Genomic DNA, 27,933 nt, shown 5'->3' with positions numbered 1-27,933 from the left:
CTGTAAACGCAGCGTCAGGGCCCATTAGGGTCACGTGATGTTTGTTGACGGTAGAAGAAGAAGAAGAAGGGAGGAAGATGGCGGCCCGCTGGAGCAGCGAGAATGTGGTGGTGGAGTTTCGGGACGCTCAGGTATGTCTGCGCGGTCTGTCGGCTGTGAACGGAGCCGCTCTCCGCTGGAGGACGGTTCTAGAACCGGACCGGAGAAGTCCCCGAAAACACAAACCTGACAGGCAGCAGAGTTTAAACATGACCGAATCAAACAACTGGTTATTGCTACAACAGGGAAAACAAGACTTTAGCTGAGGTTTAGTTTGAGGTAAAGCGCAGGTTTAGTATCAACAGCACTGCAATGATCAGTCGATCGATCAGTCAGCAGACAGTTGGTCGGATGTTTGTTTTCACGTGTGACGGTTCCGAAGTGTGAGTCAAACAGAAAATCCTCCCATCGGGGGAACCTGAACACACCGCAGAAATACCGGTGCTGATTGGTCTGTAAGAAGGCTGACGCGGTCTGTAGCTATGGTAACCATTTGATCTGTAAAGTTATCACAGTGTGGGTCAGGAACCAGTAATCCATAACCACTGATCAGAAGCTTGTGACCAATAAAAATGTGTCCCTGCTCCTCCTGTCTTGTTGTCAGGCCACCGCCATGTCAGTGGACTGCCTGGGCGCTCACGCTGTGCTGTCCGGGTAAGTGTTGGTCCCTGAATGCACCACGGTTTGCAGCTTGTCTTAAAGTGATGTCACATGTCCCGCTGTGCTCTTTCAGCCGTCGCTTCCTGTACATGGTGAACCTGGAGGCTCCGTCGGAACCTCCACGGAAAATTGGACGGCACAGTAAGTGGGACGTGGGGACGGTCCAGTGGAACCCCCACAAATCAGAGGCACACGTCTTCGCCGCCTCGGTGAGTTCATAAAATCCACACAACATTAAGACGATGAACAGACAGTCAGACTGTGCTGCGTTTGTGGTCGTCAGAGCAACCAGCGCGTGGACCTGTACTCGTGGAGAGACGGCTGTGGAGAGGCTCACACCTCCCTGCAGGGACACACCCGTGTCATCAGGTGACAGCAGAGCCCAAAGCAAACACATCTGTGTCGTGTTCACTGACTGTGTTGTGTTCACTGACTGTGTGTGTCGTGTTCACTGACTGTGTGTGTCCTTAGTGATCTGGACTGGTCCTGGTTTGAACCTGAGTTCCTGGTCACCAGCTCAGTGGACACCTACATCTACATCTGGGACACCAGGTCAGAGGACAGAAAGAAAACACAAACTGTTGAAGTCTCCTCAGCTCATTTTTAACCCTTTTTTGTCTCTGCAGGGACACACGGAAACCCACGGTGGCGCTGTCTGCCGTCGGTCAGTGATTGATTTGTTACTTAAATCATCCATAAGATGACTGATTGATGATCCATCTTCTTTCTGGTTTAACTTTATTGGTCGAGTTGGTTGCCTTCAGGGACAGTCCGAAATGTTAAACTTCACAGTGGAGAAATAGCACAGTGCACTTCTTGAGTGTCCTTGAACGCACCACTCTGACCCACAGCTGCACTGTTTGTACAAACGGGGGTCAGGTTATAACCCCCCCCCCTCTTTCTTGGTACCAGCTGGGGCCTCTCAGGTGAAGTGGAACAGGAAGAACCAGCACCTGCTGGCGTCCAGTCACGATGGAGACGTTCGGATCTGGGACAAAAGGGTGAGACCTTCACTGACCTTTGTTCAGAACCGGTGACACCTGCATGCTGTGGTGTGAACGCACTCAGAGGCCTGAATGATGAATGACTGTCTCTGAGCAGAAGCCAAACACGGCGGTGGAGTATGTGGCGGCACACCTGTCCAAGATCCACGGCCTGGACTGGCATCCGGACAATGAGTTCATCCTCGCCACGTCCAGCCAGGACAACTCAGTCAGGGTGGGGACCATTTCAAATGTCTGAATACACACTCATCTGATGTTTATGTGACACGTATAATCTCTGCTGTGTGTGTGTTTGTAGTTTTGGGATTACCGGCAGCCCAGGAAGTACCTGAACATCCTGTCCTGTCAGGTGCCGGTGTGGAAGGCGCGATACACGGTGAGTGTCTGACCGAGGTGAACGCAGGCTGACAAAGGCCCCGTTCACACTGGGAGAAAGTCATTCCAGCTAGAGTAGGATTGAGCCCAGACAGCCTTTAAGCTGGATGCGTTCAGACCTATTTTCAAATCTGGCTAGCACACACTTGTGTCCACACTCAATCCGGCTTCATCCAGCATGGTTGCTGTCCCCCAAACCACTAGGTGGCGCCTCGTAATATACAGAGGCCGTTCATGCTGCGGTAGGTCCGCGTGTGCGCATGCGTCATGCGGTTTTTTGTCCCGTGTCGCGCCCCGTGAACCGGAAGTAGCACCTCGCTAACCGGAAGTAGCATGTCGCTAACCGGATTCACTCGCCACGTTTGCATTCACACCTGAGCCACATTTGAGCCGATTGAAATCAAACTGGATACAGCCGGATTCGAGGTGTTCACACTCAGAAAAAAACACATCTGGATTGATCTGGATGCGGCCGAATCCTGCTTAAGCCACATTTTTTTCCCCAGTGTGAACGGGGTATAAAAGGACTGAGGACAGACACAGTTTTCAGGTTTAGCCCCACAACCAGGAAGATGAATGAGACAGAGACAGAAACAATCAGCTCAGACGGTGACTGACAGACGGGTCATCCAATCAGCAGGCAGGGATCTGGGAACAGAACATGTGACGGTCCCCTGAGAGGACTGATGCTCAGACGCTTTGGTTTGCTGTGTTTTGTGTCGCCAGCCGTTCTCTAACGGCCTGGTCACAGTGATGGTGCCTCAGCTGAGGAGAGAGAACAGCCTGCTGCTGTGGAGCACGCTCGACCTCAACAGTCCCGTCCACGCCTTCGTTGGACACGACGACGTGGTGCTCGAGTTCCAGTGGAGGCCGCAGAAAGAAGGTGGGACTCATTGTCTTTGAATGGTTCCCCCTACTCCCAGTCTTTGTGCTAAGCTAGGCTAAACAGGTCTGTAACAGCTGGAGTTTGTGTCCTGCGCAGGCTCTAAGGACTACCAGCTGGTCACATGGTCCCGGGATCAGACCCTGAGGATATGGCGGGTGGATCCACAGCTGCAGAAGGTGAGCGTGCAGCTTCTAACAGGTGCAGCTCTCTCGGCTCCGATCGGCTCACGGTGGTGTCGTTGTGTCTTACAGCTGTGCGTCAGTGACGTAGTTGAGGACTTGATGGAGGGGCTGACTCTGACCACAGAGTCGGAGAAGTCCTTGTCCTCTCAGGAGCCGGAGGGCCTGCACAGTGTGGGGCCCGCTGCAGACAGCCTGCAGGGTGAGTCAGGAACCAGAGACCAGCTGCTTTTCCACTTCAGGAACTGGAGTTTGAAAGGGCCGGTGTGCAGGATTTAGGAGGGATCTATAAAGAGGAGGGTATACCAGTCCACCACATATCTGAGTGAGAGGATCCTCATCCAGCACGCACAGATCCTACAGTAGCCCAGAATGGACCGACCAAACAGGAGGCATGTTTCTACTGCAGGAACTCAGTGCTGTCATGACGAGGTATTTACAGGGACGGCCCCCTGATGGTCCAGCCTTTATAATTCCCTTGTCCCCTTCATGCTGGGTACGTATGTCTCAACCCAAAACAGGTTCTGTCCTGAAGAGGTCATCTGCTGACTCTAAAGATGGACTTCCACATCAGGAACTACTGGGCTGCTTTAGTTCCTGTCAGGGTTTATGTCAGTGCAGGGACATTTGGACATGGTGTCCACTGGTCCACTGCTGGGAAGATATTTTACCCACAAACAGGCCCAAAGGTGAGAATAGCGTTTTAAACCTGGTTTTCAGGGGACTGGACAACATGGCAGCTCCGTCCTGGTTGAACTCTGAGGTCACAGATCTGCATGATAACACTCAGTAACTCTGAGGGGCACGTCCCCAAGTTCCTGCTGTGGAAAAACACCCACAGAACCGTTGGCCGTCAGGTTCTCCACTACACACTTAGAAAGGGGAAGGGGGGAGGCGTATGTGTGGGAACCTCACCACTAGATGGCACTAAATCCTGCACACCGGTCCAGCTTTAATGACAGCCGACTGCTGGTCTGACTGCGGTCCTCTTGTCCCTCAGATCAGGATGTAGGAGGAGGTCAGGGCTCAGCAGCGGGTTCTGGTCTGGCTCAGACTCTGCAGCAGGAGTTCTCTTTGGTCAACCTGCAGATCAGAAACGTCAACGTGGAGGTGAGGCGCTAACAGAGGAGACATTCTGAGGAGTGCAGCTAAAGTTCCGCCCTGACACACACTGAAGCTCACTGTGTGTCTGTTTTGGTCAGATGGACGCCATGAACCACAGCTGTGTGGTGTCGGCTCACTTCGGCAGCCATCAGGTCCACCTGGTGGTCAAGTTCCCTGCTCAGTATCCTAACAACGCCCCGCCCACCTTCCAGTTTGTCTCCCCGACAACCATCCCCTCCGCCATGAAGACCAAGATCCAGAAGGTAGCAGAACTGCTGACACCCTCCTGAGAGATGAGTCCCATAACATGTTTGAACACAAGGAACACCTTTCTGTTGTTGTTGTTGTTGTCGTCGTTGTTGTCGTTGTTGTTGTGTTTGCAGGAAGAAAGACGTCCGCCTCTAACGTCTCGCTCTGTTGTTTGATGGGACGTCTGTTTTTCTCTCCGAGTTCAGATCCTGAGGGACACGTCTCTGCAGAAGGTGAAAAGGAACCAGAACTGTCTGGAGCCGTGTGTCCGGCAGCTCGTGTCCTGTCTGGAGTCTGATATGGTGAGAATCCAAAACCCTTCCAGCTTCTGTTACAAGCCTGCAGGGGGCGCTAACGTGACCATGATGTCTGTGTCCCCCAGACGCAGGAGGACAGTCCAGCCTCCGGTCCCTTCATCCTGTCCAACCCCGTCACCCCGGCTCTGCAGGCATTTCCTCGAGTCACCAACACATACGGGTCCTATCAGGTAACAGACGCTCACAGCTTTCTGTCAGTCAGGGGGCGGAGCTCCAGGACGCCACTCAAAGTCACTGCGGCGCTTTCTTCCACCAGGACGCCAACATCCCGTTCCCTCGGACGTCCGGCGCTCGTTTCTGCGGTACCGGCTGTCTCGTATACTTCACCCGACCAATCACCATGCACCGCTCTGTCCCGCCCACAGAACCCACTCCCAGGCAAGAACACACACACACAGACACACACAGACACACATACACACACAGACACACACACACACACAGACACACACACACACAGACACACACACACACACACACACACACACACACAGACACACACACACACAGACACCCACAGACACACACAGACACACACACAGACACACACACACACACAGACACACACACACACACACCCACAGACACCCACAGACACACACACACAGACACACACACACACACACCCACAGACACCCACAGACACACACACAGACACCCACAGACACACACACAGACACACACACACACACACACAGAAACCAAACTGTGTTCTTATCTCTTTTACCAATCATAGAGAAACATTTCAGCCCAGCTCTTGTGCTAATATAGGTAAAGTGTGTGTCTGTGTGTGTGTGTGTCTGTGTGTGTTCAGGTCCCTGTCGGCCCTCTCAGCCTATCACAGTGGAGTGCTGACTCCGATGAAGATGCGTTCAGAGTCTCAGAGCACTCTGCGGCTGTACAGCGGCAGCCCGACTCGCTCCGACAAAGACACCGTCTCCATCTCGTCCTTCTACTACAAAGAGCGGGTGAGACACACACACCCTCACACACTCACACTCCTCTGGACTGACTGAGCGTGCGGTCCCTCTGGACTGTGGATGCTGAGTGAAGGCGTCTCTGGCCTGGCTCCAGCTGCTGTTTCGTCCTCTTGATGGTGTCTCTTTTTGTTTTTTATTTTTTCTGTCTGCTTTTTTCTCTCGGGCCAATCACCTGTGGCCACTTCTTACTCTCCTCCAATCAGAAGCTCCCAGTCTCAGCATCTCGTCGCTGGTCTGTCCAAACCCTGCATGACTGGCCGGTACTGAGCTCTGTCCCCCTCCTCCCTGCTCCTCTTCGTCACTCAGCATTTTAACATCTTATGCTTGTCACTGATTGGCTGCCGTCTCCCATCGACTAACACAGACTGAGGCCGCTAACAAACCTGAATTATGTGTTCTGAATTTAAATGAGCGTCACCGAATCTTTCTGCTTCAATTTAACCCTTTCACCCCCAAAAACTGCGCTGACACTGAAAGGCGGGAAGAATCGGCTGATTTTTTTAGATGGTCCTTGAATGCAGCACGCCCGAAAATCTCTCCCTCAATTATTCCAACATAACAGCTTCATCACACATGTCTGCACTAACACGAGTCTGTAAGAAGCCGTGATGGAGTCAGTGTGAGCAGCAGTCACATGACCCACACTCAGAGCGTCTCTGTCTGACCTGCCGCTGGTCTCTGCTCTGTTAGTGGACAGCTGGCTCTTTGAAGACGCCACCAAACGGAGAAAAAGGAGACAGACTGCAGAGTTATTGTAAATTCTGAACACATAGCTGAGGCGAATTCTTCTGATCCGCAGTGACTGAGCTTTAATGTTCACTAACATTTAACCTGTTCAGGTAAGTGTCCATGATCAGCAGGTGATCTGGCTTCAGGCTGTTAGTGTGTCCATGAACTGTGAACTAACTGTGTGTTCACACTGTGAGACTGAGCTGCTGGCGATCATCAGCCGCTGCAGACTTCGGTCAGAGGGACTGAGAGCGTGAGCGACTTCTGTGGTGTTTCCTTCACCTAAAGGTGGCGCTGTTTTTCCAACTGTGCATACAGACTTATGTGATAGAATCAGTGTAGAATAGACTGTGGACCAGCTCTGATGTCCTCCCATCATGGACCTGGTCTGTGGAGCGGAGCCTCTGCTCCACCAGGGAGCAGCAGGAAGTAGAAGCTGAGCTGATGTAAACACAGCAGCCGCCACGGCGAGCCTCACCGCACAGAGCTGCACGTCTGTCAGCACCGAACCAGCCGGTCCAGCTGGACGGAGGCGTCCAGAACTCTGTCTCTGAGCCACATCACTGTGAGGACAAAGACGCAGCAGTCTCTGAACTCCCACCGCCGAGTCCGGACAGGAGACATTTATTCAGGGAGGACGGAGCCTCCTCTTCCTCACACAGAGACATCAGGCAGGTGGAGGACTAGAAGCCTGGTCCCTGATTCAGCAGAGAGCATGGAGCTGATCCAGCAGACCATCACACAGGCTGCTGCTGGAGGCTTCTGGACCAGAGACACCAACGCCTCTGAGCCTACCTCTGTGGATGGACTGAGGACAGACTGACTCACTGCTCCTCCTAGTGGCTCACAGTTGTATTACATGAGGCTAACTGGTTAGCATGCTAACTGCAGTAATCATCCCTGCTAACCAATACAGATAACAGATGTCCTCAGAATGTGTGCAGAGTATCCTGCTCAGCAGAGGATGAACCTTCGATCTCCTGCATCATTTTTTAAAGTTTGACATATGAAGCCACAGACGTGACGTGGTTTAGATACGATCAGCTGTCTGATCCTCCGTCAGCGTCTCACAGTGTGAACAGGCGCTGGCAGCAGTCTGTCACTGGACCACTTTTAATCAGGTGGTGCTTTGTGTCCTCTGGCTGGCTGTCTCTCTCCTCCTCCTGTCTGTCCGTCTCTCTGTCCTCGTCCATCTGCCAGAAATCCCGCCGCTTTAAGACGAAGCGAGAGGGAGCCGACTACAGCAACCGTCCCATCAAACTGGCCGGGAAGGTCATCATCCAGGAGATCTCCTGCCTCCTGCCCGTCCACAAGACTCTGGGAGAGAACTACATGTGAGACACACAGACGTGACTCTGACACAGACACTGATCAGACTGATGCTGTTTGAACTGACTGCTGTGCTCCTCAGCCTGAACATGAACGACATCCAGGAGACCTGTCAGAAGAACGCAGCCGCAGCGCTCGCGGTTGGACGCAGAGACGTGGCGAAGGTTAGCATGGTCGATCCCGAGGGACACCTGTGGACGCATCACTTCCTCTGACTGAGCCCCTCTGTTTGCAGGTTTGGGCTCTGGCGTCTGCAGCGACCAATCAAGACCTGAGTCCAGATTCAGACCCCGACGCAGAGACTCCGTGGGCTCGACACCCATTTGGACGCCACCTGCTGGAGACACTGTGAGCTTCTTTATCTCTGTGATGGACAATCAGATGTAAGGACCGCACTGATCCTGTGTGTGTGTCTGTGTGTCTGTCTGTGTGTGTGTGTGTATGTGTGTCTGTGTGTGTGTGTGTCTGTGTGTGTCTGTCTGTGTGTGTCTGTCTGTGTGTGTCTCTGTCTGTGTGTCTGTGTGTCTGTGTGTGTGTGTGTGTGTCTGTGTGTGTGTCTATGTGTGTGTGTCTCTGTGTGTCTGTCTGTGTGTGTCTGTGTGTCTGTGTGTGTGTGTGTCTGTCTGTGTGTGTGTGTGTCTGTGTGTGTGTGTATGTCTCTGTGTGTGTATGTCTCTGTGTGTGTGTCTGTCTGTGTGTGTGTCTGTGTGTCTGTCTCTGTGTGTGTATGTCTCTGTGTGTGTGTGTCTGTGTGTGTGTGTCTGTCTGTGTGTGTGTGTATGTCTCTGTGTGTGTGTGTCTGTCTGTGTGTGTGTCTGTGTGTGTGTGTATGTCTCTGTGTGTGTGTCTGTGTGTGTGTGTGTCTGTGTGTGTGTGTCTCTGTGTGTGTGTGTCTGTGTGTCTGTCTGTGTGTGTGTGTGTGTATGTCTCTGTGTGTGTGTGTCTCTGTGTGTGTGTGTCTGTCTGTGTGTGTGTGTCTGTGTGTGTCTCTGTGTCTGTCTGTGTGTGTGTCTCTGTGTGTGTCTGTGTGTGTCTCTGTGTGTGTGTCTGTCTCTGTGTGTGTGTCTGTGTATGTCTCTCTGTGTGTGTGTGTCTGTGTGTGTGTCTGTGTGTCTGTCTGTGTGTGTCTCGCCCTGCAGTCTGGATCACTACAGTCAGATGAGTGACGTCCAGACTCTGGCCATGCTGTGCAGCGTGTTCAGAGCTCAGGCTCCGCCCCCAGACGGCTACTCCCTCTACGGCCACCATCCATCACGCTCGGCCATGTTCCCCCCGCACCACTCTCGATACGTAAGCATGTGCAGCTCTGAGCGGGTCACAGATAATCTGCGGCGCTGACGTCCTGCCGGGACGCGGCTGAATGCAGGAAGTGATGTAATGTGTCTGTTTTCAGCCCAGCTACACATCCAGCTCCCTCACCTCCGGCTCCTGCTCCAGCACCTCCGACTCCGTCACCACGACAACCTGGAATCCAGGTAAGACCCCACAGCGCCACACGCAGGCCAGCTGTGGCCGGTCTGAGCGCCGCCATTTGTTTTGTTTTTGTCTGAAGTCTTTTTATTGTATTTTAAAAGCCGCCATTTGTTATTTTCAGGCAGGGACTCGGAGCACGCCACGCCCTGGGGGGAGTCCTCTCCGGACGACTATCGCTACGGCAACCAGGGCTACACAGATCCACGGGAACGAGAGCGAGAGCAGCATGACATGAACAAGAGGTAGCTCCACCTCCTGGTCGCACAGCTGTCTTTGTGCCTCTGTGTGATGTCACTGTGATGTCACTTCCTGTGCAGGCTGCTGGACCCAGCCAACACGCTGCAGTTTGACGACTTTAAGAAGTGTTACGGTGAAATCCTGCACCGCTGGGGTCTGAGAGACAAGCGGGCCGACGTGCTCAAGTTCGCCTCGTGTCCTCCGGAACCTCACAAAGGAATCGGTACGTTTGGCGGCACGTTTTCCGGCCGTGGCGGTCACATGATGATGAGTTAATGACGCAGTCTCTCTCTCGCTGCAGAGTTTGGCGTGTACTGCTGTCACTGCCGCAGTCAGGCGCGTGGGACGCAGTGCGCCGTCTGCAAGCGCCTCACCTTCCAGTGCGCCATCTGTCACGTGGCTGTCCGAGGGTCTTCCAACTTCTGCCTGAGCTGCGGCCACGGCGGCCACACCAGTCACATGATGGACTGGTTCCGGCGGCAGGACGAGTGCCCGGCCGGCTGCGGCTGCCACTGCCTGCTGCAGAGCACCTTCTGAAGCCGGACGCTCCTCCTGAGCTGAGACGTCGCCATGGTGACCATGGTTCTCGAAGGACGCCGTTCCTGTTCTGTCAGGACCAAACTTTGCACATCAGTCCATAAACTTTACGACAAATGATGACCTCACAGCTTCTCAGCCAATCAGAGGCCTGACAGGACTCTGCAGCCTGTAGAATGTACTGTATGTAATAAAGTGTGGAGAGCCGTCACAGACCTCTGCTCATTCACACAGCAGGAGACACTTAACATTTCACATGTAATAAATAATCTAATATGAACAAAGCAATGACACGTTACATAACAAAGAACCCAGAACAGAACCTAACCCTAACCCACAGAACCTGTATGAAGTGACCCAACATGTCCCCTCACAAGTCAAACAGAACTCAAACCCAGCTCGGAGCAATAAAGGAGCACTAACAACCCTCCCACAGATCAAAATGAAAACCAAAATAACATCAACATCATCAGGGTAAATCCAAGCCACCTCCCAGCATGCTCCGCTCTGATTGGACACAGCAGAGCCCCTGTAGAGATGCAGTCTACAGACTGAACATTAAATCACTTCAAACGTTCATAGATTATAGACTCAGGCCCACATTTTAAATGATTTCAAGTATTTATTGGTTTATTTTACATATTTGACATATTTTGGGCTCAGCATCAGCATCTACTTCCATAGGATCACATCAGTCAAAGTATGGTGCTGTCGAAGCCACACGTCAGTTCTGTACAGTACAGAACCCCTTCGCCTTGATCCGATTGATGGGCCGGGGCACTGCGGGGGCGTTATGGAAGCCCTCACGTCCTTGATGCCTGCTGGCAGCTCTTCTTTGTGTTGTCTGCCCCTCCACTAGATTCCATTGATATGCCTGGACACGGTGTGAACAGCCAGCCTCCTGAGCGATGACCTTCTGATGACCTTCTGATGACCTTCTGATGACCCTATGATGACCCTATGATGCTGATGGAGGGCATCAGTGATGGTCTCTGGCCAGCTGTCAAGTCTTCCCCATATTGAACTGAACTGGAGCGATTCAAAGACACCTGGGACACCTGGAGGAGCTGTGAGTTCAGGACATGATCACTGTGTTTCCATGGGTTTATGAGCTGGGAGCCCAAACGATGTAAACATGAACAAATAATCATTTCAAATGTGGCCTGAGGCTTTAATCTAATCTAATCTGATCTAATCTAATCTAATCTGATCTAATCTAATCTAATCTAATCTGATCTAATCTAATCTGATCTAATCTAATCTGATCTAATCTAATCTGATCTAATCTAATCTAATCTAATCTGATCTAATCTAACTTTTTCAATGGAACTATGGAAATGAATGAACTTTTCCTTGATAGTCTAATTTTTTGGAAAGGGTCTGTATATGTGAGGACTCCTGGAGAGGACCTCCTGTCCCCATCAGTCCTAATCTGAGCTGACCAATCAGCAGCTGTTAGCAGCCGTTAGCTAGTTCTATGGACATCAGTCACATGACGGGTGGAGGCTGTGGTCGGTATCTGGACGGCGATTTGAGACGACAGAAGACACACCGAGTCAGCTGATCCGAGGTCTGCAGTCTGCACACCGGGAACGGCTTTCCACACTCCTCACACTGAACACACACAGACACACACACACAGACACACACACACAGACACACAGACACACACGGTTAGCTCTGCTGTGCCACAAGCTGCCCTCAGTGTCTCCATGTCTGACCTTCAGCATGTGGACTCCTGTTCCTTCAGTCCTCTTCTGCATCACCTCTGGGACATCCTCCATGTTCCTGATGTCCCAAAGCCGCACCGTCCTGTCCTGTAGAGACAGAGACAGGGCAATCGAAGACACAGACAGAGCATGCAGCTCAGCCATCCATGATGTATGACGTTTGTTCCTCTCTGTCCTGTCTCCCTCTTCTCCTCTCTCTCTCTCTCCTTCATCCTCTCTGTCCTGTCTCCCTCTTCTTCTCCTCTCTCTCTCCTTCATCCTCTCTGTCCTGTCTCCCTCTTCTTCTCCTCTCTCTCCTTCATCCTCTCTGTCCTGTCTCCCTCTTCTTCTCCTCTCTCTCTCCTTCATCCTCTCTGTCCTGTCTCCCTCTTCTTCTCTCTCTCTCTCTCCTTCATCCTCTCTGTCCTGTCTCCCTCTTCTTCTTCTCTCTCTCCTTCATCCTCTCTGTCCTGTCTCCCTCTTCTTCTCCTCTCTCTCTCTCCTTCATCCTCTCTGTCCTGTCTCCCTCTTCTCCTCTCTCTCCTTCATCCTCTCTGTCCTGTCTCCCTCTTCTTCTCCTCTCTCTCTCTCCTTCATCCTCTCTGTCCTGTCTCCCTCTTCTCCTCTCTCTCCTTCATCCTCTCTGTCCTGTCTCCCTCTTCTTCTCCTCTCTCTCTCTTCTTCATCCTCTCTGTCCTGTCTCCCTCTTGTTCCTCTCTCTCTCTCCTTCATCCTTTCTGTCCTGTCTCCCTCTTCTTCTCTCTCTCTCTCTCCTTCATCCTCTCTGTCCTGTCTCCCTCTTCTTCTCCTCTCTCTCTCTCCTTCATCCTCTCTGTCCTGTCTCCCTCTTCTTCTCCTCTCTCTCTCCTTCATCCTCTCTGTCCTGTCTCCCTCTTCTTCTCTCTCTCTCCTTCATCCTCTCTGTCCTGTCTCCCTCTTCTTCTCCTCTCTCTCCTTCATCCTCTCTGTCCTGTCGCCCTCTTCTTCTCTCTCTCTCCTTCATCCTCTCTGTCCTGTCTCCCTCTTCTTCTCCTCTCTCTCCTTCATCCTCTCTGTCCTGTCTCCCTCTTCTTCTCCTCTCTCTCCTTCATCCTCTCTGTCCTGTCTCCCTCTTCTTCTCTCTCTCTCTCTCTCCTTCATCCTCTCTGTCCTGTCTCCCTCTTCTTCTCCTCTCTCTCTCCTTCATCCTCTCTGTCCTGTCTCCCTCTTCTTCTCCTCTCTCTCTCTTCTTCATCCTCTCTGTCCTGTCTCCCTCTTCTTCCTCTCTCTCTCTCCTTCCTCTCTCTCTCTCCTTCATCCTCTCTGTCCTGTCTCTTCTTCCTCTCTCTCTCTCCTTCATCCTCTCTGTCCTGTCTCCCTCTTCTTCTCCTCTCTCTCTCCTTCATCCTCTCTGTCCTGTCTCCCTCTTCTTCTCCTCTCTCTCTCCTTCATCCTCTCTGTCCTGTCTCCCTCTTCTTCTCCTCTCTCTTCTTCATCCTCTCTGTCCTGTCTCCCTCTTCTTCTCCTCTCTCTCCTTCATCCTCTCTGTCCTGTCTCCCTCTTCTCCTCTCTCTCTCTCTCTCCTTCATCCTCTCTGTCCTGTCTCCCTCTTCTTCCTCTCTCTCTCTCCTTCATCCTCTCTGTCCTGTCTCCCTCTTCTTCTCCTCTCTCTCTCCTTCATCCTCTCTGTCCTGTCTCCCTCTTCTTCTCCTCTCTCTCCTTCATCCTCTCTGTCCTGTCTCCCTCTTCTCCTCTCTCTCTCTCTCTCCTTCATCCTCTCTGTCCTGTCTCCCTCTTCTTCCTCTCTCTCTCTCCTTCATCCTCTCTGTCCTGTCTCCCTCTTCTTCCTCTCTCTCTCTCCTTCCTCTCTCTCTCTCCTTCATCCTCTCTGTCCTGTCTCTTCTTCCTCTCTATCTCTCCTTCATCCTCTCTGTCCTGTCTCCCTCTTCTTCTCCTCTCTCTCTCCTTCATCCTCTCTGTCCTGTCTCCCTCTTCTTCTCCTCTCTCTTCTTCATCCTCTCTGTCCTGTCTCCCTCTTCTTCTTCTCTCTCTCCTTCATCCTCTCTGTCCTGTCTCCCTCTTCTTCTCCTCTCTCTCTCTCCTTCATCCTCTCTGTCCTGTCTCCCTCTTCTCCTCTCTCTCCTTCATCCTCTCTGTCCTGTCTCCCTCTTCTTCTCCTCTCTCTCTCTCCTTCATCCTCTCTGTCCTGTCTCCCTCTTCTCCTCTCTCTCCTTCATCCTCTCTGTCCTGTCTCCCTCTTCTTCTCCTCTCTCTCTCTTCTTCATCCTCTCTGTCCTGTCTCCCTCTTGTTCCTCTCTCTCTCTCCTTCATCCTTTCTGTCCTGTCTCCCTCTTCTTCTCTCTCTCTCTCTCCTTCATCCTCTCTGTCCTGTCTCTTCTTCCTCTCTCTCTCTCCTTCATCCTCTCTGTCCTGTCTCCCTCTTCTTCTCCTCTCTCTCTCTCCTTCATCCTCTCTGTCCTGTCTCCCTCTTCTTCTCCTCTCTCTCTCCTTCATCCTTTCTGTCCTGTCTCCCTCTTCTTCTCTCTCTCTCTCTCCTTCATCCTCTCTGTCCTGTCTCCCTCTTCTTCTCCTCTCTCTCTCTCCTTCATCCTCTCTGTCCTGTCTCCCTCTTCTTCTCCTCTCTCTCTCCTTCATCCTCTCTGTCCTGTCTCCCTCTTCTTCTCCTCTCTCTCCTTCATCCTCTCTGTCCTGTCGCCCTCTTCTTCTCTCTCTCTCCTTCATCCTCTCTGTCCTGTCTCCCTCTTCTTCTCCTCTCTCTCCTTCATCCTCTCTGTCCTGTCTCCCTCTTCTTCTCCTCTCTCTCCTTCATCCTCTCTGTCCTGTCTCCCTCTTCTTCTCTCTCTCTCTCTCCTTCATCCTCTCTGTCCTGTCTCCCTCTTCTTCTCCTCTCTCTCTCCTTCATCCTCTCTGTCCTGTCTCCCTCTTCTTCTCCTCTCTCTCTCTTCTTCATCCTCTCTGTCCTGTCTCCCTCTTCTTCCTCTCTCTCTCTCCTTCCTCTCTCTCTCTCCTTCATCCTCTCTGTCCTGTCTCTTCTTCCTCTCTCTCTCTCTCCTTCATCCTCTCTGTCCTGTCTCCCTCTTCTTCTCCTCTCTCTCTCCTTCATCCTCTCTGTCCTGTCTCCCTCTTCTTCTCCTCTCTCTCTCCTTCATCCTCTCTGTCCTGTCTCCCTCTTCTTCTCCTCTCTCTCCTTCATCCTCTCTGTCCTGTCTCCCTCTTCTCCTCTCTCTCTCTCTCTCCTTCATCCTCTCTGTCCTGTCTCCCTCTTCTTCCTCTCTCTCTCTCCTTCATCCTCTCTGTCCTGTCTCCCTCTTCTTCTCCTCTCTCTCTCCTTCATCCTCTCTGTCCTGTCTCCCTCTTCTTCTCCTCTCTCTCTCCTTCATCCTCTCTGTCCTGTCTCCCTCTTCTTCTCCTCTCTCTCTCCTTCATCCTCTCTGTCCTGTCTCCCTCTTCTTCTCCTCTCTCTCTCCTTCATCCTCTCTGTCCTGTCTCCCTCTTCTTCTCCTCTCTCTCCTTCATCCTCTCTGTCCTGTCTCCCTCTTCTCCTCTCTCTCTCTCTCTCCTTCATCCTCTCTGTCCTGTCTCCCTCTTCTTCCTCTCTCTCTCTCCTTCATCCTCTCTGTCCTGTCTCCCTCTTCTTCCTCTCTCTCTCTCCTTCCTCTCTCTCTCCTTCATCCTCTCTGTCCTGTCTCTTCTTCCTCTCTCTCTCTCCTTCATCCTCTCTGTCCTGTCTCCCTCTTCTTCTCCTCTCTCTCTCCTTCATCCTCTCTGTCCTGTCTCCCTCTTCTTCTCCTCTCTCTTCTTCATCCTCTCTGTCCTGTCTCCCTCTTCTTCTCCTCTCTCTTCTTCATCCTCTCTGTCCTGTCTCCCTCTTCTTCTCCTCTCTCTCTCCTTCATCCTCTCTGTCCTGTCTCCCTCTTCTTCTCCTCTCTCTCCTTCATCCTCTCTGTCCTGTCTCCCTCTTCTCCTCTCTCTCTCTCTCTCCTTCATCCTCTCTGTCCTGTCTCCCTCTTCTTCCTCTCTCTCTCTCCTTCATCCTCTCTGTCCTGTCTCCCTCTTCTTCCTCTCTCTCTCTCCTTCCTCTCTCTCTCTCCTTCATCCTCTCTGTCCTGTCTCTTCTTCCTCTCTCTCTCTCTCCTTCATCCTCTCTGTCCTGTCTCCCTCTTCTTCTCCTCTCTCTCTCCTTCATCCTCTCTGTCCTGTCTCCCTCTTCTTCTCCTCTCTCTTCTTCATCCTCTCTGTCCTGTCTCCCTCTTCTTCTCCTCTCTCTTCTTCATCCTCTCTGTCCTGTCTCCCTCTTCTTCTCCTCTCTCTCTCCTTCATCCTCTCTGTCCTGTCTCCCTCTTCTTCTCCTCTCTCTCCTTCATCCTCTCTGTCCTGTCGCCCTCTTCTTCTCTCTCTCTCCTTCATCCTCTCTGTCCTGTCTCCCTCTTCTTCTCCTCTCTCTCCTTCATCCTCTCTGTCCTGTCTCCCTCTTCTTCTCCTCTCTCTCCTTCATCCTCTCTGTCCTGTCTCCCTCTTCTTCTCTCTCTCTCTCTCCTTCATCCTCTCTGTCCTGTCTCCCTCTTCTTCTCCTCTCTCTCTCCTTCATCCTCTCTGTCCTGTCTCCCTCTTCTTCTCCTCTCTCTCTCTTCTTCATCCTCTCTGTCCTGTCCTCCCTCTTCTTCCTCTCTCTCTCTCCTTCCTCTCTCTCTCTCCTTCATCCTCTCTGTCCTGTCTCTTCTTCCTCTCTCTCTCTCCTTCATCCTCTCTGTCCTGTCTCCCTCTTCTTCTCCTCTCTCTCTCCTTCATCCTCTCTGTCCTGTCTCCCTCTTCTTCTCCTCTCTCTCCTTCATCCTCTCTGTCCTGTCTCCCTCTTCTTCTCCTCTCTCTCCTTCATCCTCTCTGTCCTGTCTCCCTCTTCTCCTCTCTCTCTCTCTCTCCTTCATCCTCTCTGTCCTGTCTCCCTCTTCTTCCTCTCTCTCTCTCCTTCATCCTCTCTGTCCTGTCTCCCTCTTCTTCTCCTCTCTCTCTCCTTCATCCTCTCTGTCCTGTCTCCCTCTTCTCCTCTCTCTCTCTCTCTCCTTCATCCTCTCTGTCCTGTCTCCCTCTTCTTCCTCTCTCTCTCTCCTTCATCCTCTCTGTCCTGTCTCCCTCTTCTTTCCTCTCTCTCTCTCCTTCCTCTCTCTCTCCTCCTTCATCCTCTCTGTCCTGTCTCCCTCTTCTTCTCCTCTCTCTCTCCTTCATCCTCTCTGTCCTGTCTCCCTCTTCTTCTCCTCTCTCTCTCCTTCATCCTCTCTGTCCTGTCTCCCTCTTCTTCTCCTCTCTCTTCTTCATCCTCTCTGTCCTGTCTCCCTCTTCTTCTCCTCTCTCTTCTTCATCCTCTCTGTCCTGTCTCCCTCTTCTTCTCCTCTCTCTCTCCTTCATCCTCTCTGTCCTGTCTCCCTCTTCTTCTCCTCTCTCTCCTTCATCCTCTCTGTCCTGTCTCCCTCTTCTTCTCCTCTCTCTCCTTCATCCTCTCTGTCCCTGTCTCCCTCTTCTCCTCTCTCTCTCTCTCTCCTTCATCCTCTCTGTCCTGTCTCCCTCTTCTTCCTCTCTCTCTCTCCTTCATCCTCTCTGTCCTGTCTCCCTCTTCTTCTCCTCTCTCTCCTTCATCCTCTCTGTCCTGTCTCCCTCTTCTCCTCTCTCTCTCTCTCCTTCATCCTCTCTGTCCTGTCTCCCTCTTCTTCCTCTCTCTCTCTCCTTCATCCTCTCTGTCCTGTCTCCCTCTTCTTCCTCTCTCTCTCTCCTTCCTCTCTCTCTCCTTCATCCTCTCTGTCCTGTCTCTTCTTCCTCTCTCTCTCTCCTTCATCCTCTCTGTCCTGTCTCCCTCTTCTTCTCCTCTCTCTCTCCTTCATCCTCTCTGTCCTGTCTCCCTCTTCTTCTCCTCTCTCTTCTTCATCCTCTCTGTCCTGTCTCCCCTCTTCTTCTCCTCTCTCTCTCCTTCATCCTCTCTGTCCTGTCTCCCTCTTCTTCTCCTCTCTCTCCTTCATCCTCTCTGTCCTGTCTCCCTCTTCTCCTCTCTCTCTCTCCTTCATCCTCTCTGTCCTGTCTCCCTCTTCTTCCTCTCTCTCTCTCCTTCATCCTCTCTGTCCTGTCTCCCTCTTCTTCCTCTCTCTCTCTCCTTCATCCTCTCTGTCCTGTCTCCCTCTTCTTCTCCTTTCTCTGCACACTCTCAGTGAATATACTCAGCGTGGGCGGGAACCTTAGAGGAAGAAGCCACCAACTTCCTGTCAGCACTGAGTGACACATCTGTCACCCAATCAGAGTGGCCCTGAAACAAAACAAAAAGCCTGTTAAACAGAAGCAGGAAGCAGCAGGGTCTGCCATGTGGGCCGCGGTCCCTGATGATGTTATTGACCTTCAGGATGAGAGTCTGGCACAGAGAGGACATATCCCAGAGTGCAACAGTCCTGTCATAGGAGCCGGACGCCAGCAGGTTGGCTGTGGGAACATGAGGACTTTAAATGACCTGCAGGTCATCAGAAAAGATGGCCGCCTCGCTCAGACGTCTCACCATCAGCAGAGAAGCAGCAGCTGCTCACGCTGCCATCGTGTCCTCTCTGCAGTGGCGTCCCGCCGTGAGAACGAAACCCGCCCGCCTGCAGGTCCCACAGCTTCAGCGTTTTGTCCCAGGACGCCGTGCACAGGAAGTGCCCGTTGGTGGTGAAGCAGCAGTCTGACACCACGTTGCTGTGGTTGCTGAGAGCAAGACAGGAAGTATCAAGAGTTTTTGAGTCACCTGGCAACCAACCAATCACCGACCAATATTCTGCAGAAGGTCCTGACCTGTCGACGGACACGGTGGTTTTCTGAGCCTGCAGGTCCCACACTTTGACGCTGCGGTCCGCCGACGCCATGGCCACTCGCTGGCTCTGAGGGTCGAAGCGGCACCGTGTGACCGTGGAGCGGTGCAGCTCTGGTGAAGAACACAAACACGCCTTCATTAAAGGGCGGCCATCGTTCTGAGCGCACAGCGTCTGATTGGTCGTACCGGTGACGCGCTGCAGCGTCTGGCCGCTGGCTGCGTCGCACACGTAAACGCCGTTCTGTGGGTCCGAAGCGCAAACAACAAAGCGTCCGTCAGACGAGGCGCTGCAGGACGTCAGCAGGCCGGGCTGTGGCGCCGTCCACTGCACCAAGACATCATGGCCGACAGGAAGTGAAAAGAAAACAGACGTTATCACAGGTAAGAACATCAGTGTAACAACATGTGATCATTTATCCAGTAATCATTGGATACTTTTGTTAATCATGTGACTTTTGTCACGAAGACACTGTTTTAAATTTGATCTACAGGAGCGTCAGAGGATTCACCAGTGTGTGTCCAGTCTCCAGGTCCCAGGCCGCCATCTTCTTATCCCAGGACACCGTCACCATCCTCACACACACACACACACACAGTGGTGAGGTCGGTGAGCGGACCTGTGTGGGCTGGCAGCGGTCAGACTCACCTGTGTCCGTGTGGTATCTGAGCGCACTCACTGATGGGTTTACTGTGAACTCCTTCAAACGTCCTCAGACGTCTGCCGCTCGCCACGTCCTGCAAAGGTCAGAGGTCAACAGGAAGCAGCTTCAACACACTGGTGTGGACTGAAGAGTCACACACACACTTCCACTGTGTGTGTGTTGTAGTATCAGCAGCTTACCCAGAGGGCGGCGGTGCAGTCAGCGGAGCAGCTCAGGACGCAGCGGTCCTCACAGCAGAGCCGGGCGGCAGTGACGGCGTCGCTGTGACCTCGTAACAGCTTCACTGGTATCTGACACAGACACACACAGACACACACACACGGTACAACCACCACCACAGAGACATCGCAGTGACATCACAGTGACGCTATTTTGACGCTCCTAGGCTGCTTCGTGTCTCTATGTTGTTTTTGGTTTTCTTTGTGTTTCTGTTTTTTGTGTTGTTGTTTGTGTGTCTTTGTGTTGTTTGTTGTTTTCTGTTTCTTTGTGTGTCTTTGTGTTGTTGTTTGTGTGTCTGTGTTGTTGTGTCTTTGTGTTGTTGTTTTCTGTGTCTTTGTGTTGTTGTTTGTGTGTATTTGTGTTGTTCTTTGTCTTGTTCTTTGTGTTGTTCTTTGTGTGTATTTGTGTTGTTCTTTGTCTTGTTCTTTGTGTTGTTCTTTGTGTGTCTTTGTGTTGTTGTTTGTGTGTCTTTGTGTTGTTGTTTGTGTGTCTTTGTGTTGTTGTTTGTGTGTCTGTGTATTGTTTTCTTTGTGTTGTTGTGTGTCTTTGTGTTGTTGTTTGTGTGTCTTTGTATTGTTTTCTTTGTGTTGTTGTGTGTCTTTGTGTTGTTGTTTGTGTGTCTTTGTGTTGTTGTTCTTTGCATTGTTTTTGTTTACTTTGTGTTGTTGTTTGTGTGTCTTTGTATTGTTTTCTGTTTCTTTGTGTTGTTGTTGTTTGTGTGTCTCTGTGGTCAGGCATCTGTCAGGTGAACCTGCTCCCCCTGCTGTGCAGTCCTGTGTGTATTTATTCATCAGCTCGTGTTTTCGGATCTTGTTATGTTCTGGTGACTAGTTATTAGAGCGTGGCGCTGGAGCATGCGCAGATGCGCAGCTGTCGGAAGGCATCCTGCTAAGCTAACCGTTTAGCTAAGTTACCTGAGGCTCCCAGCTCCTGTGTCCTGCTGCTCCGCTCTCCTCCCTCTCCTCCCCCTCTCCTCCTGCAGACTCCTCCACTGACAGCGGGTCCTTCTTTCTGGACGCCATTTTTCAAATGTTCGTAAAAAAAACAAAAAGCTTCGGCAGCTCGTTAGCTGCTAGCTGCGGTTACCCGTTACCATGGCAGCCGCTCCGCGGGCAGCCAGGTGGTGCCTTCAGGAGCGGTGGGACATTTAAAGTGTGATGCATAAACAGATTGGGGCAGGGTCCTTCAGGTGACACATGGAACGCCAGTGACACAACAACAGGTTCAAACGTTTTATTGGTTAAATTTTTATTGTGTAAATTGGTGAGGTGTGAGGGGACGGGACGTCCTCACGGAGGACACGGCTGCTGGCTCAGCAGGACTGATGTGACCTGACGCTCTTCAGCCTGGAAGGACACACATGTTAGAGTAAGTCTCACACACACAGTTACAGTGTTTGACTTCTGTGACCTTTTCAGCAGCTCGTCTGTCGACACCTGTCCGTCTCCACCTTCGTCTTCGTCAACGTCGGTGTCCTCTGAGCTGCTGTCCGACGCCTCCTTCTTACTCTTCTTCTGCTTCCCCTTGTGTTTGTGTTTCTTCTGTTTCTTCTTCTGAGGAGGAGAAAGCATCAGAGCGTCAGCCTGAGAACGCTCCTGATGAAGTGCGTCCTGAGGATTCTACCTTCTTCTCCTTCTTGTGTTTGTGCTGCTTCTTGCTCTTGTGTTTCCTCTCTCTGCTCCTCTTGCTGTGTTTCTCCTCCCCGATGGAGGCGCCTCCTTTGGCCGAACAGGGGAAAAGCACATGAAATGAGTTCATTAGAGAAAACAGAGGTTTGAAATATTCGATGCTTCACACATGATGCGTTCGAGGTCTGTCTATTCAAACAGTTGATGTCAGCACTCACTGTAAGCAGCTGGAGGCGGCAGCTTCGGACCAAACTCCGCCCTCTCCTGCTCGTTTTCCCGAGCCGGCGCCTGAGAGGAAGCTGCTGCTTTAAAGGAAAAGACGTCAGAGTCACGATCACCAGGCCGACAGCACGCCACGAAGGAAAAATAACGGAGTACCTGCAGTCTGGCTGGAGGAGGCGATGGAGGAGGTCGTGGAGGACGTGATGTTGAAGAGGTTCTGAGGCTGGGACTCCATTTTTCCTCCATCCTTCGTGGTGTCCTCCTCTTCCTTGTCGCTCTCCCCCTCTGATGAAGAGGAGGACTCAGAGCTGGCAAAGATGGCCTTGAACAGGTCCATGGGAGGCCGGCTGTCCTCCTCCTCCTCCTGCTCCTCCTCTTCATCTCCTTCCTTCTTCTCTGAGCTCGGCTGCTCCGCTGACTTGACCTGCAGGAGGAGATCGGACCGGGTCAGGTTTTAAAGACTCCGTCACCCTGCAGGTGTTCTCAGCATACGACCTCGGTCTGATCGCCGCTGCTGGTTGGAGCAGGCAGCGCTGCAGGGGCGGAGGTTTGGGTTCGGGCGGTGCTCAGCATCTCGCTCAGCGGGTCGCCTTTCCTCCCCTCTTCCTTCTGCTCTGAGACGTCCCACCTCGACTTCTTGCCAGGCTCTGGAGGCTTTGGAGGAGCTAAGGAGACAGAGGACGACGGTCAGGCTGCAGTTCCTCCCTCTGCCAGCAGGGGGTGACGGTACGTACCTGCTGCCTCTCTGCTCTCCGTCACAGTCAGAAAGTTAAAGACTGAAAACTTGTCTCTCTTCACTTTGGGCAGCCCGACCAAACCTGACCTGGAGGACCAATCAGAGTCAGAATCAGTCACGGCTCAAGCAGCGGTACAACCATCCTGCCATCCGATTGGCTCGTCATACCCGGGGAACGGGTCGGGCACGTTGAACCTCTTGCAGAGCAGCTTGTCAGGGTGCCACTCCATCGTCTCTCTGGTCAGTTTCCCAAACAGCTTCATCCTGACGGCCGCCTCTTTGTCGTCCACGTCGCCCTAAAAACCGACAGACACACCTGATATCTCCGCCTCAGACAGGCGGCCCTGTCGGAGCGCGGCGTGGCGTCCTACCTTCTCTTCCTGGCTGACCTCCACAGTGTCGTCGTCCTCCAGGTGTTTGGATCGGGTGAAGCGGGAGGACAGCGAGGACGAGGACGGTCGGTACAAGATGGAGGCTCGGACAAACTCCTCCCGCTCTCTGCTGCGCTCCCACTCGGTCATCCCCAGGTCCAGACTCTGTTCCAGGGCGTCTGAGAGGAGACAGGCAGAGGAGGAGGTTTACAGAGATGCTCCTGCAGTGCATGCTGGGACACACCAGACAACCCCGCCTACCTCTGTCTCCCTGTCGGAGGCGGCTCAGGTACAGCTCGTAGCGTGCCTGCTTGCTCGGGTTTTTCTCAAATGGTTTGAAGGTCTGAGAAGATGGCTGCACACCTCGCCACGCCGCCAGCGCCTCCTGCTGCTGGGAGCCAGACGAGGAGGGGGAGGGCGAGGGAGGTGGCGCAGACGCAGCCACTGTTGACCCTGCCCTCAACCCGGCTGCCGGCACAGCACTGTGGGAATCTGAGGTTGGGGTTTTGGTGGAGGCGTTGCGGAGGTTGAGCAGGCGCTCTCTGTCCTCCGGCCTCAGCAGCTCCATGACTGATGTGGGACCTGAGGAGCACGGAGACATCTTCATCACATCCTCATCATTTTGTCTCAATATCAACACATCTTTGATCCTTTTCCTGAACATCTGGAAGCAACAAGTTCCCAGAAACACAAAAACAGACAACTGTAACTTTCAGCCGACGGAGGATCCACCCTCCAGGGTCGGTGGAGCGCCATCTGTGGGCGGAGCGCCATCTGTGGGCGTCCTGCTCTGAAGGAGCCTTTACGTTCTCTGACAGGAAGAGGAAGCTGACATCAAGCCCTCCACAAAGAGAAGCTCTCCTACCTTGCAGGGAGTCCTCTCCCAGCAGCGCCCTCCTCTGGCCGGAGTCCAGCTGGTGGCGTCCACCCTGCTGCGGCTCCTCTTTGACCATGTGGCCCCTGGAGGTCCTCAGAGCTTCTGCCAGTGCGGGACTGACCCCAGGCAGACTAGAGAGGGACGGAGCGGAGGGATGGAACCGATGGATGGGGCGGTAATCACGGGGCAGAGAGGGAGGGGGGAAGACCTGCAGACAGACTCGGAGTTAGGAGGGTCCGAGGCTTTGAGTTCAGAGGTAAGTCCCCGGGTACTCACCGTCTTCTCTTTGGCTGGGTTCTGGGCCAAAGTGAAGCCCTCCAGGATTTTACCGAGGTACGACGCATCCCTGCTTCTGCCTGGGAACATTAAAAAGCAAACATATCTCAATTTCAGGGGGGACTTTTCGAGGTCACTGAGGTCCTGCACCCCTCAGTAGCTGATGGATCTGTCCAGCTGTGTGCAGCTGTGCACCTGTCCTCTGGGTGTACTGCTGAGGGGCCGTCCAGCCGTACAGCCCGTCCCCGGGCTCCTCTCCTCCCAGCACAGTGTCATATTTGGACATGGAGTCCCTGTGGTACACATCTTCGTCATCATCCTCCAGTGCCCCCACCCCGAAGGCCTGCGGGTCAGAGGTCATCAGCAGGCAGATAAGAACCGCCGACATCTTTACCCTGAGCTTTATAGACGCTACCTGTCCGGCCACGCCTCCTCTCCTCGAGCCGCTCCTTCTCTCCCCAAACAGCTGACTCCGACTCTCAGACTGAGGTTTGAAAAGGTCGATGTGTTCTGCAGCGCCGCGGCCCAGCAGGGCCAGGCCCGGGTTCAGGCCGCGGTACCCCAGACCCTGAAGCCCTGACCGCGGGGTGAAGTCCACTGGAGTCACATCCTTGGGGGCAAAGGTCACGTTCTCTGGAGCAAACTCCTCGTCGTCGTCGTCCTGGTCAACAGGAAGTGAATGAGGTGAGCATGAAGTACCCGGCTGGAAACATGACGGGAAAACATCCCACCTACCTCTGAGTCCTCTGAACCAGCAGGGGGCATCACACAGCTGTGAACTCTGGCTCCGCTCTCTGTCAGGAGGACAAAGGACAGGACATGTGAGCAGTACTTCCTGCTGCCGCTGAGGAACGGCCCTGACAGCAGAACCACAAGACGTCCATCTTAAGACGTCACTCTTAACACAACGGTTAAACTGTGAAAACGGTTGTCACGGCAACCCTTCAGGAAGAACTACATCAGTGATACAAAGGTGCCGCCGCTTCGTACCAGCCCGCTGTCTGCGAGCCCTCCTCTTCACACGCGGCCCGACGCCCTGACCCTCCCTCCAACCCATCTGCCTCAGCAGCTCCACCCCGACGGACGACCTGAGGACACAAAGCACCAGAGAGAGGAGGGTGTTTGTTTAAGCAGTGTGACCCACATCAAACCTTCAAAGCTTGTCGCCTGCTCCAGTCTCGGCTGCTGTTACCTGGCGGGTGCGATGAACTCCTCCAGCAGCGTGTCTCCAGGGATCAGCGCAGCCTGAGCGCCGACGGCTCTCGCCTTCTCGGCGGCCTCGTCCCTGCGGCTGGACGAGAACTCCTGGCTGGTGGTGATCTGTGCGGGAGCGATGCCGTGCTCGCTGAAATCCTGAGGTCAACACACAAACAACAGCACTGACACTCAGACCTGCTGTGTGCACACCGCACAGGGGAGGAACCATCACTGTGCAGGTCCAAACACAGGATATCCCAACAGTCCCAGGACGGCCTTTACTCAGGCGTCCTGCATGCCGCTTTTTAAAGCCTGAGTACAAAGATCCAGGTCATGGCCGCCTGTGGCTGCTGGGCTTTGATTGTGCCATATGTTGTTTACATTATGTTTTTTAATAACTCCCTCAGGACGGCTGTACCTCCTCGTCCATGAAGTCCTCAGGTCTGGACCGAGGTTTCTCAGCTTTCTGTTGCCGTGACGACACAAAGGTTGATGGAGCCCAACCTGAAGACACAAGATCACAGAAGACATCGGTAATTAACAGTAAAACACACACACACTCACAGACACACTCACAGCCACACACACACTCACTCACAGCCACACACACAGCCACACACACACACTCACTCACAGCCACACACACACACTCACTCACAGCCACACACACACACACACACAGCCACACAGACACACACTCACAGACAGCCACACACACACTCAGTCACAGCCACACACACAGCCACACAGACACACACTCACAGACAGCCACACACACACACACACACTCAGTCACAGACACACACACAGACACTCACAGAGCCACACACACACACACACAGACAGACACACACACTCACAGACAGCCATACACACTCACTCACAGCCACACACACAGCCACACAGACTCACTCACACACTCACAGCCACACACACTCACACAGGTGTGTGTCTCTGACCTTCTTTGGAGCCCACCGTGTTGAAGTACCCCGCTGAGAACCCTCCGGTGAACGCTCCATGGAACCTCTTGTATCGACCTTTCTCATCTTTCACTGTCTGCTCGTGGAGCGGGATCGGCTTCTTCAGCGGCTCGTCTGCAAACACACACACACACATACACACACACACACAGACACACACACACACAGACACACACACAGACAGACACACACAGTTTTCTCAGTTGTTGTCCAAAACCATTTAGCTGAACTGCTGTGTTCATTCATGTACAGATGGAGCGAGCACGCGCATGTTTAGTTTTTAGTGGGTGTGTGTAACGAGGCTGCACAGAGACAGACACACACACAGTCGGTCCTGATCCAGTCCTGTCTTTTGGTACCAACACTCTAAATGTTAAATGAGCGGGTTTCTGAACGGAGCCTGGCTCTCAGAGCAGCTAGCAGCTCGTTAGCTTAGCTCGCTGAAGTGTCCGCTGGATTCTGCGCAGTCGGTTTCCTCCACACTAAACACTCAGAACGTGTCTCAGTAAACACGAAGAGACCGCGACGTGTTCGAAATAAACGCACCTTCTTCCAAAGGCTCCAGAGGAGTCCCGTAACTCACGAAGTCCTCCTCACTGTCGCCGTCGGACGCCATGTTTACACTACAACTACGGTGTCCGCGCAGGGACCGAGACGGTGCAGAATAGCGAAGCCCAATTTTAGAAGTACTGGCTACGTTTGGGGAAATAGCGACATCTGCTGGTGACTGTTGTTCTTAACGGAGCAGTCACTTCTAGATTATAGTTTTATTGTTGTTACAGTGCTGCCAGCTGTTGAACAGACCCAGTTCTTTCTATACGATGCTGTTTGACCTGTTTGTGTGTGATTTTGTCGGTCATGAAGGGCAGACGGCTGGTTGTGTGTCCTTGTGGTTGAGTTGTGTGTCTGTGGTGTCTTATTTCATGAAGTCTGTGTCTGAGGCTGGCCGGAGGAGGACAGCAGAGTGGATCTGAGGACAGAGCCTCGGTTGTTTCTTTGTTTATTCTTTCATTCAGCCCCACGGGTCTGTCTCTGATTGTTTTGCAGCTCGCAGCAGCGTGTCATTTAGTGTTGAGCCCAGAATCACCGGCACCTTCTCAGCATTCTGTAAAAACTCCAAACAAACCAAGAACACACACACACAGCAGGCACCCCGAGCCCCCCACTGTAACTGGACCGAGCTCTGGAGCTTCAGGGGGTTCAAACTAACTCGTCCTGAGCCGAGCTGGATGGAGCACAGGGCACCGGGTCAGCTGGGTGGTGAAATGTGGAGCAGAGGCAGGATGAGCCTGGGCAGAACCTGGACAGAACCTGATCGAAGTGGGGACAGAGCAGGGACAGAGCAGGGACAAACAGAGACAGACAGTCTCAGTCCCCCTGTGACTGAATGTGCTGTAATAAGACGTCACAGCGTGTCCCTCTTGGATAAACGCCGTCATGTGACGACAGGCTAAAACATGGTGACCTTTGGCCTGCTGCAGTTGTTCGGTGCACTCCTCCCTGTGACCACTAGGTGTCAGTGTCAGCCTGCACTCAGCCTTCAGAGGAGCTATCACTGCCAACATTATAGCTCTGCTGGTTTGATTGATTGCTGAGTGATCAGTGATTGATCAGTGATTGCTGATTGATCAGTGATTGATTGCTGAGTGATCAGTGATTGATCAGTGATTGCTGAGTGATCAGTGATTGATCAGTGATTGCTGATTGATCAGTGATTGATCAGTGATTGCTGATTGATCAGTGATTGATCAGTGATGCTAGCTACAGTGTGAGCAGACTGCAGAGTGTAAGCTGTGACACACATGACCTCCATATTACAGTAAATAGACTCTCTGTAACCGATCATTCTGCTCCCCTGACTCTGTGTGTTCAGACTGTTCCTCTGTGTGTTCAGACTGTTCCTCTGTGTGTTCAGACTGTTCCTCTGTATGTTCAGACTGTTCCTCTGTGTGTTCAGACTGTTCCTCTGTATGTTCAGACTGTTCCTCTGTGTGTTCAGACTGTTCCTCTGTGTGTTCAGACTGTTCCTCTGTATGTTCAGACTGTTCCTCTGTATGTTCAGACTGTTCCTCTGTATGTTCAGACTGTTCCTCTGTGTGTTCAGACTGTTCCTCTGTATGTTCAGACTGTTCCTC

The 27,933-nt window shown here is 52.7% G+C and overlaps 3 protein-coding genes across 6 annotated transcripts; 1 reads left to right on the top strand and 2 right to left on the bottom strand.

Moving 5' to 3' along the window:
* The first annotated feature begins 19 nt into the window (after positions 1 to 19).
* On the top strand, positions 20 to 10,309 carry wdr59 (WD repeat domain 59). Of its 3 annotated transcripts, none has more exons than XM_028401132.1 (27): positions 20 to 131; positions 644 to 693; positions 773 to 908; positions 983 to 1,068; positions 1,171 to 1,251; positions 1,326 to 1,363; positions 1,612 to 1,700; positions 1,801 to 1,917; positions 2,002 to 2,079; positions 2,805 to 2,961; positions 3,061 to 3,140; positions 3,216 to 3,345; positions 4,144 to 4,253; positions 4,346 to 4,510; positions 4,703 to 4,798; positions 4,879 to 4,983; positions 5,070 to 5,191; positions 5,628 to 5,781; positions 6,000 to 6,053; positions 7,723 to 7,856; positions 7,934 to 8,015; positions 8,087 to 8,199; positions 8,991 to 9,141; positions 9,245 to 9,326; positions 9,446 to 9,566; positions 9,642 to 9,784; positions 9,863 to 10,309. In XM_028401132.1, the coding sequence occupies exons 1-27, from the start codon at positions 78 to 80 to the stop codon at positions 10,096 to 10,098; spliced, it is 2,964 nt and encodes a 987-aa protein (XP_028256933.1). In that variant the 5' UTR covers positions 20 to 77; the 3' UTR covers positions 10,099 to 10,309. The 3 variants fall into 3 exon arrangements, with proteins under 3 accessions (XP_028256933.1, XP_028256932.1, XP_028256934.1); XM_028401131.1 differs by having other exon boundaries at positions 5,997 to 6,053; XM_028401133.1 differs by lacking the exon at positions 6,000 to 6,053.
* A 1,173-nt stretch (positions 10,310 to 11,482) lies between these two features.
* On the bottom strand, positions 11,483 to 20,533 carry LOC114433575 (WD repeat-containing protein 88-like). Its single transcript, XM_028402214.1, has 11 exons — positions 20,426 to 20,533; positions 19,472 to 19,582; positions 19,277 to 19,365; positions 19,140 to 19,203; positions 18,817 to 18,955; positions 18,612 to 18,741; positions 18,340 to 18,524; positions 18,184 to 18,266; positions 18,028 to 18,096; positions 11,820 to 11,915; positions 11,483 to 11,712 (listed from the first exon to the last, which is right to left on the bottom strand). The coding sequence occupies exons 1-11, from the start codon at positions 20,531 to 20,533 to the stop codon at positions 11,587 to 11,589; spliced, it is 1,200 nt and encodes a 399-aa protein (XP_028258015.1). The 3' UTR covers positions 11,483 to 11,586.
* Positions 20,534 to 20,729: 196 nt separating this feature from the next.
* On the bottom strand, positions 20,730 to 26,441 carry gpatch1 (G patch domain containing 1). Of its 2 annotated transcripts, none has more exons than XM_028402746.1 (20): positions 26,345 to 26,441; positions 25,778 to 25,912; positions 25,237 to 25,322; positions 24,814 to 24,974; positions 24,612 to 24,709; positions 24,357 to 24,415; positions 24,037 to 24,282; positions 23,817 to 23,964; positions 23,622 to 23,701; positions 23,334 to 23,553; positions 22,730 to 23,050; positions 22,469 to 22,647; positions 22,266 to 22,393; positions 22,096 to 22,184; positions 21,857 to 22,026; positions 21,518 to 21,785; positions 21,358 to 21,444; positions 21,135 to 21,229; positions 20,922 to 21,064; positions 20,730 to 20,857 (listed from the first exon to the last, which is right to left on the bottom strand). In XM_028402746.1, the coding sequence occupies exons 1-20, from the start codon at positions 26,412 to 26,414 to the stop codon at positions 20,824 to 20,826; spliced, it is 2,817 nt and encodes a 938-aa protein (XP_028258547.1). In that variant the 5' UTR covers positions 26,415 to 26,441; the 3' UTR covers positions 20,730 to 20,823. The 2 variants fall into 2 exon arrangements, with proteins under 2 accessions (XP_028258547.1, XP_028258548.1); XM_028402747.1 differs by having other exon boundaries at positions 21,358 to 21,441.
* Between the last annotated feature and the right edge of the window lie 1,492 nt (positions 26,442 to 27,933).

Source organism: Parambassis ranga, chromosome 3 (genome assembly GCF_900634625.1).
Source record: "Parambassis ranga chromosome 3, fParRan2.1, whole genome shotgun sequence".
NCBI classification, from domain to species: domain Eukaryota; kingdom Metazoa; phylum Chordata; class Actinopteri; family Ambassidae; genus Parambassis; species Parambassis ranga.
Note: the sequence above shows the minus strand (reverse complement) of the source record. Positions and strands in the feature narration are given on the sequence as shown.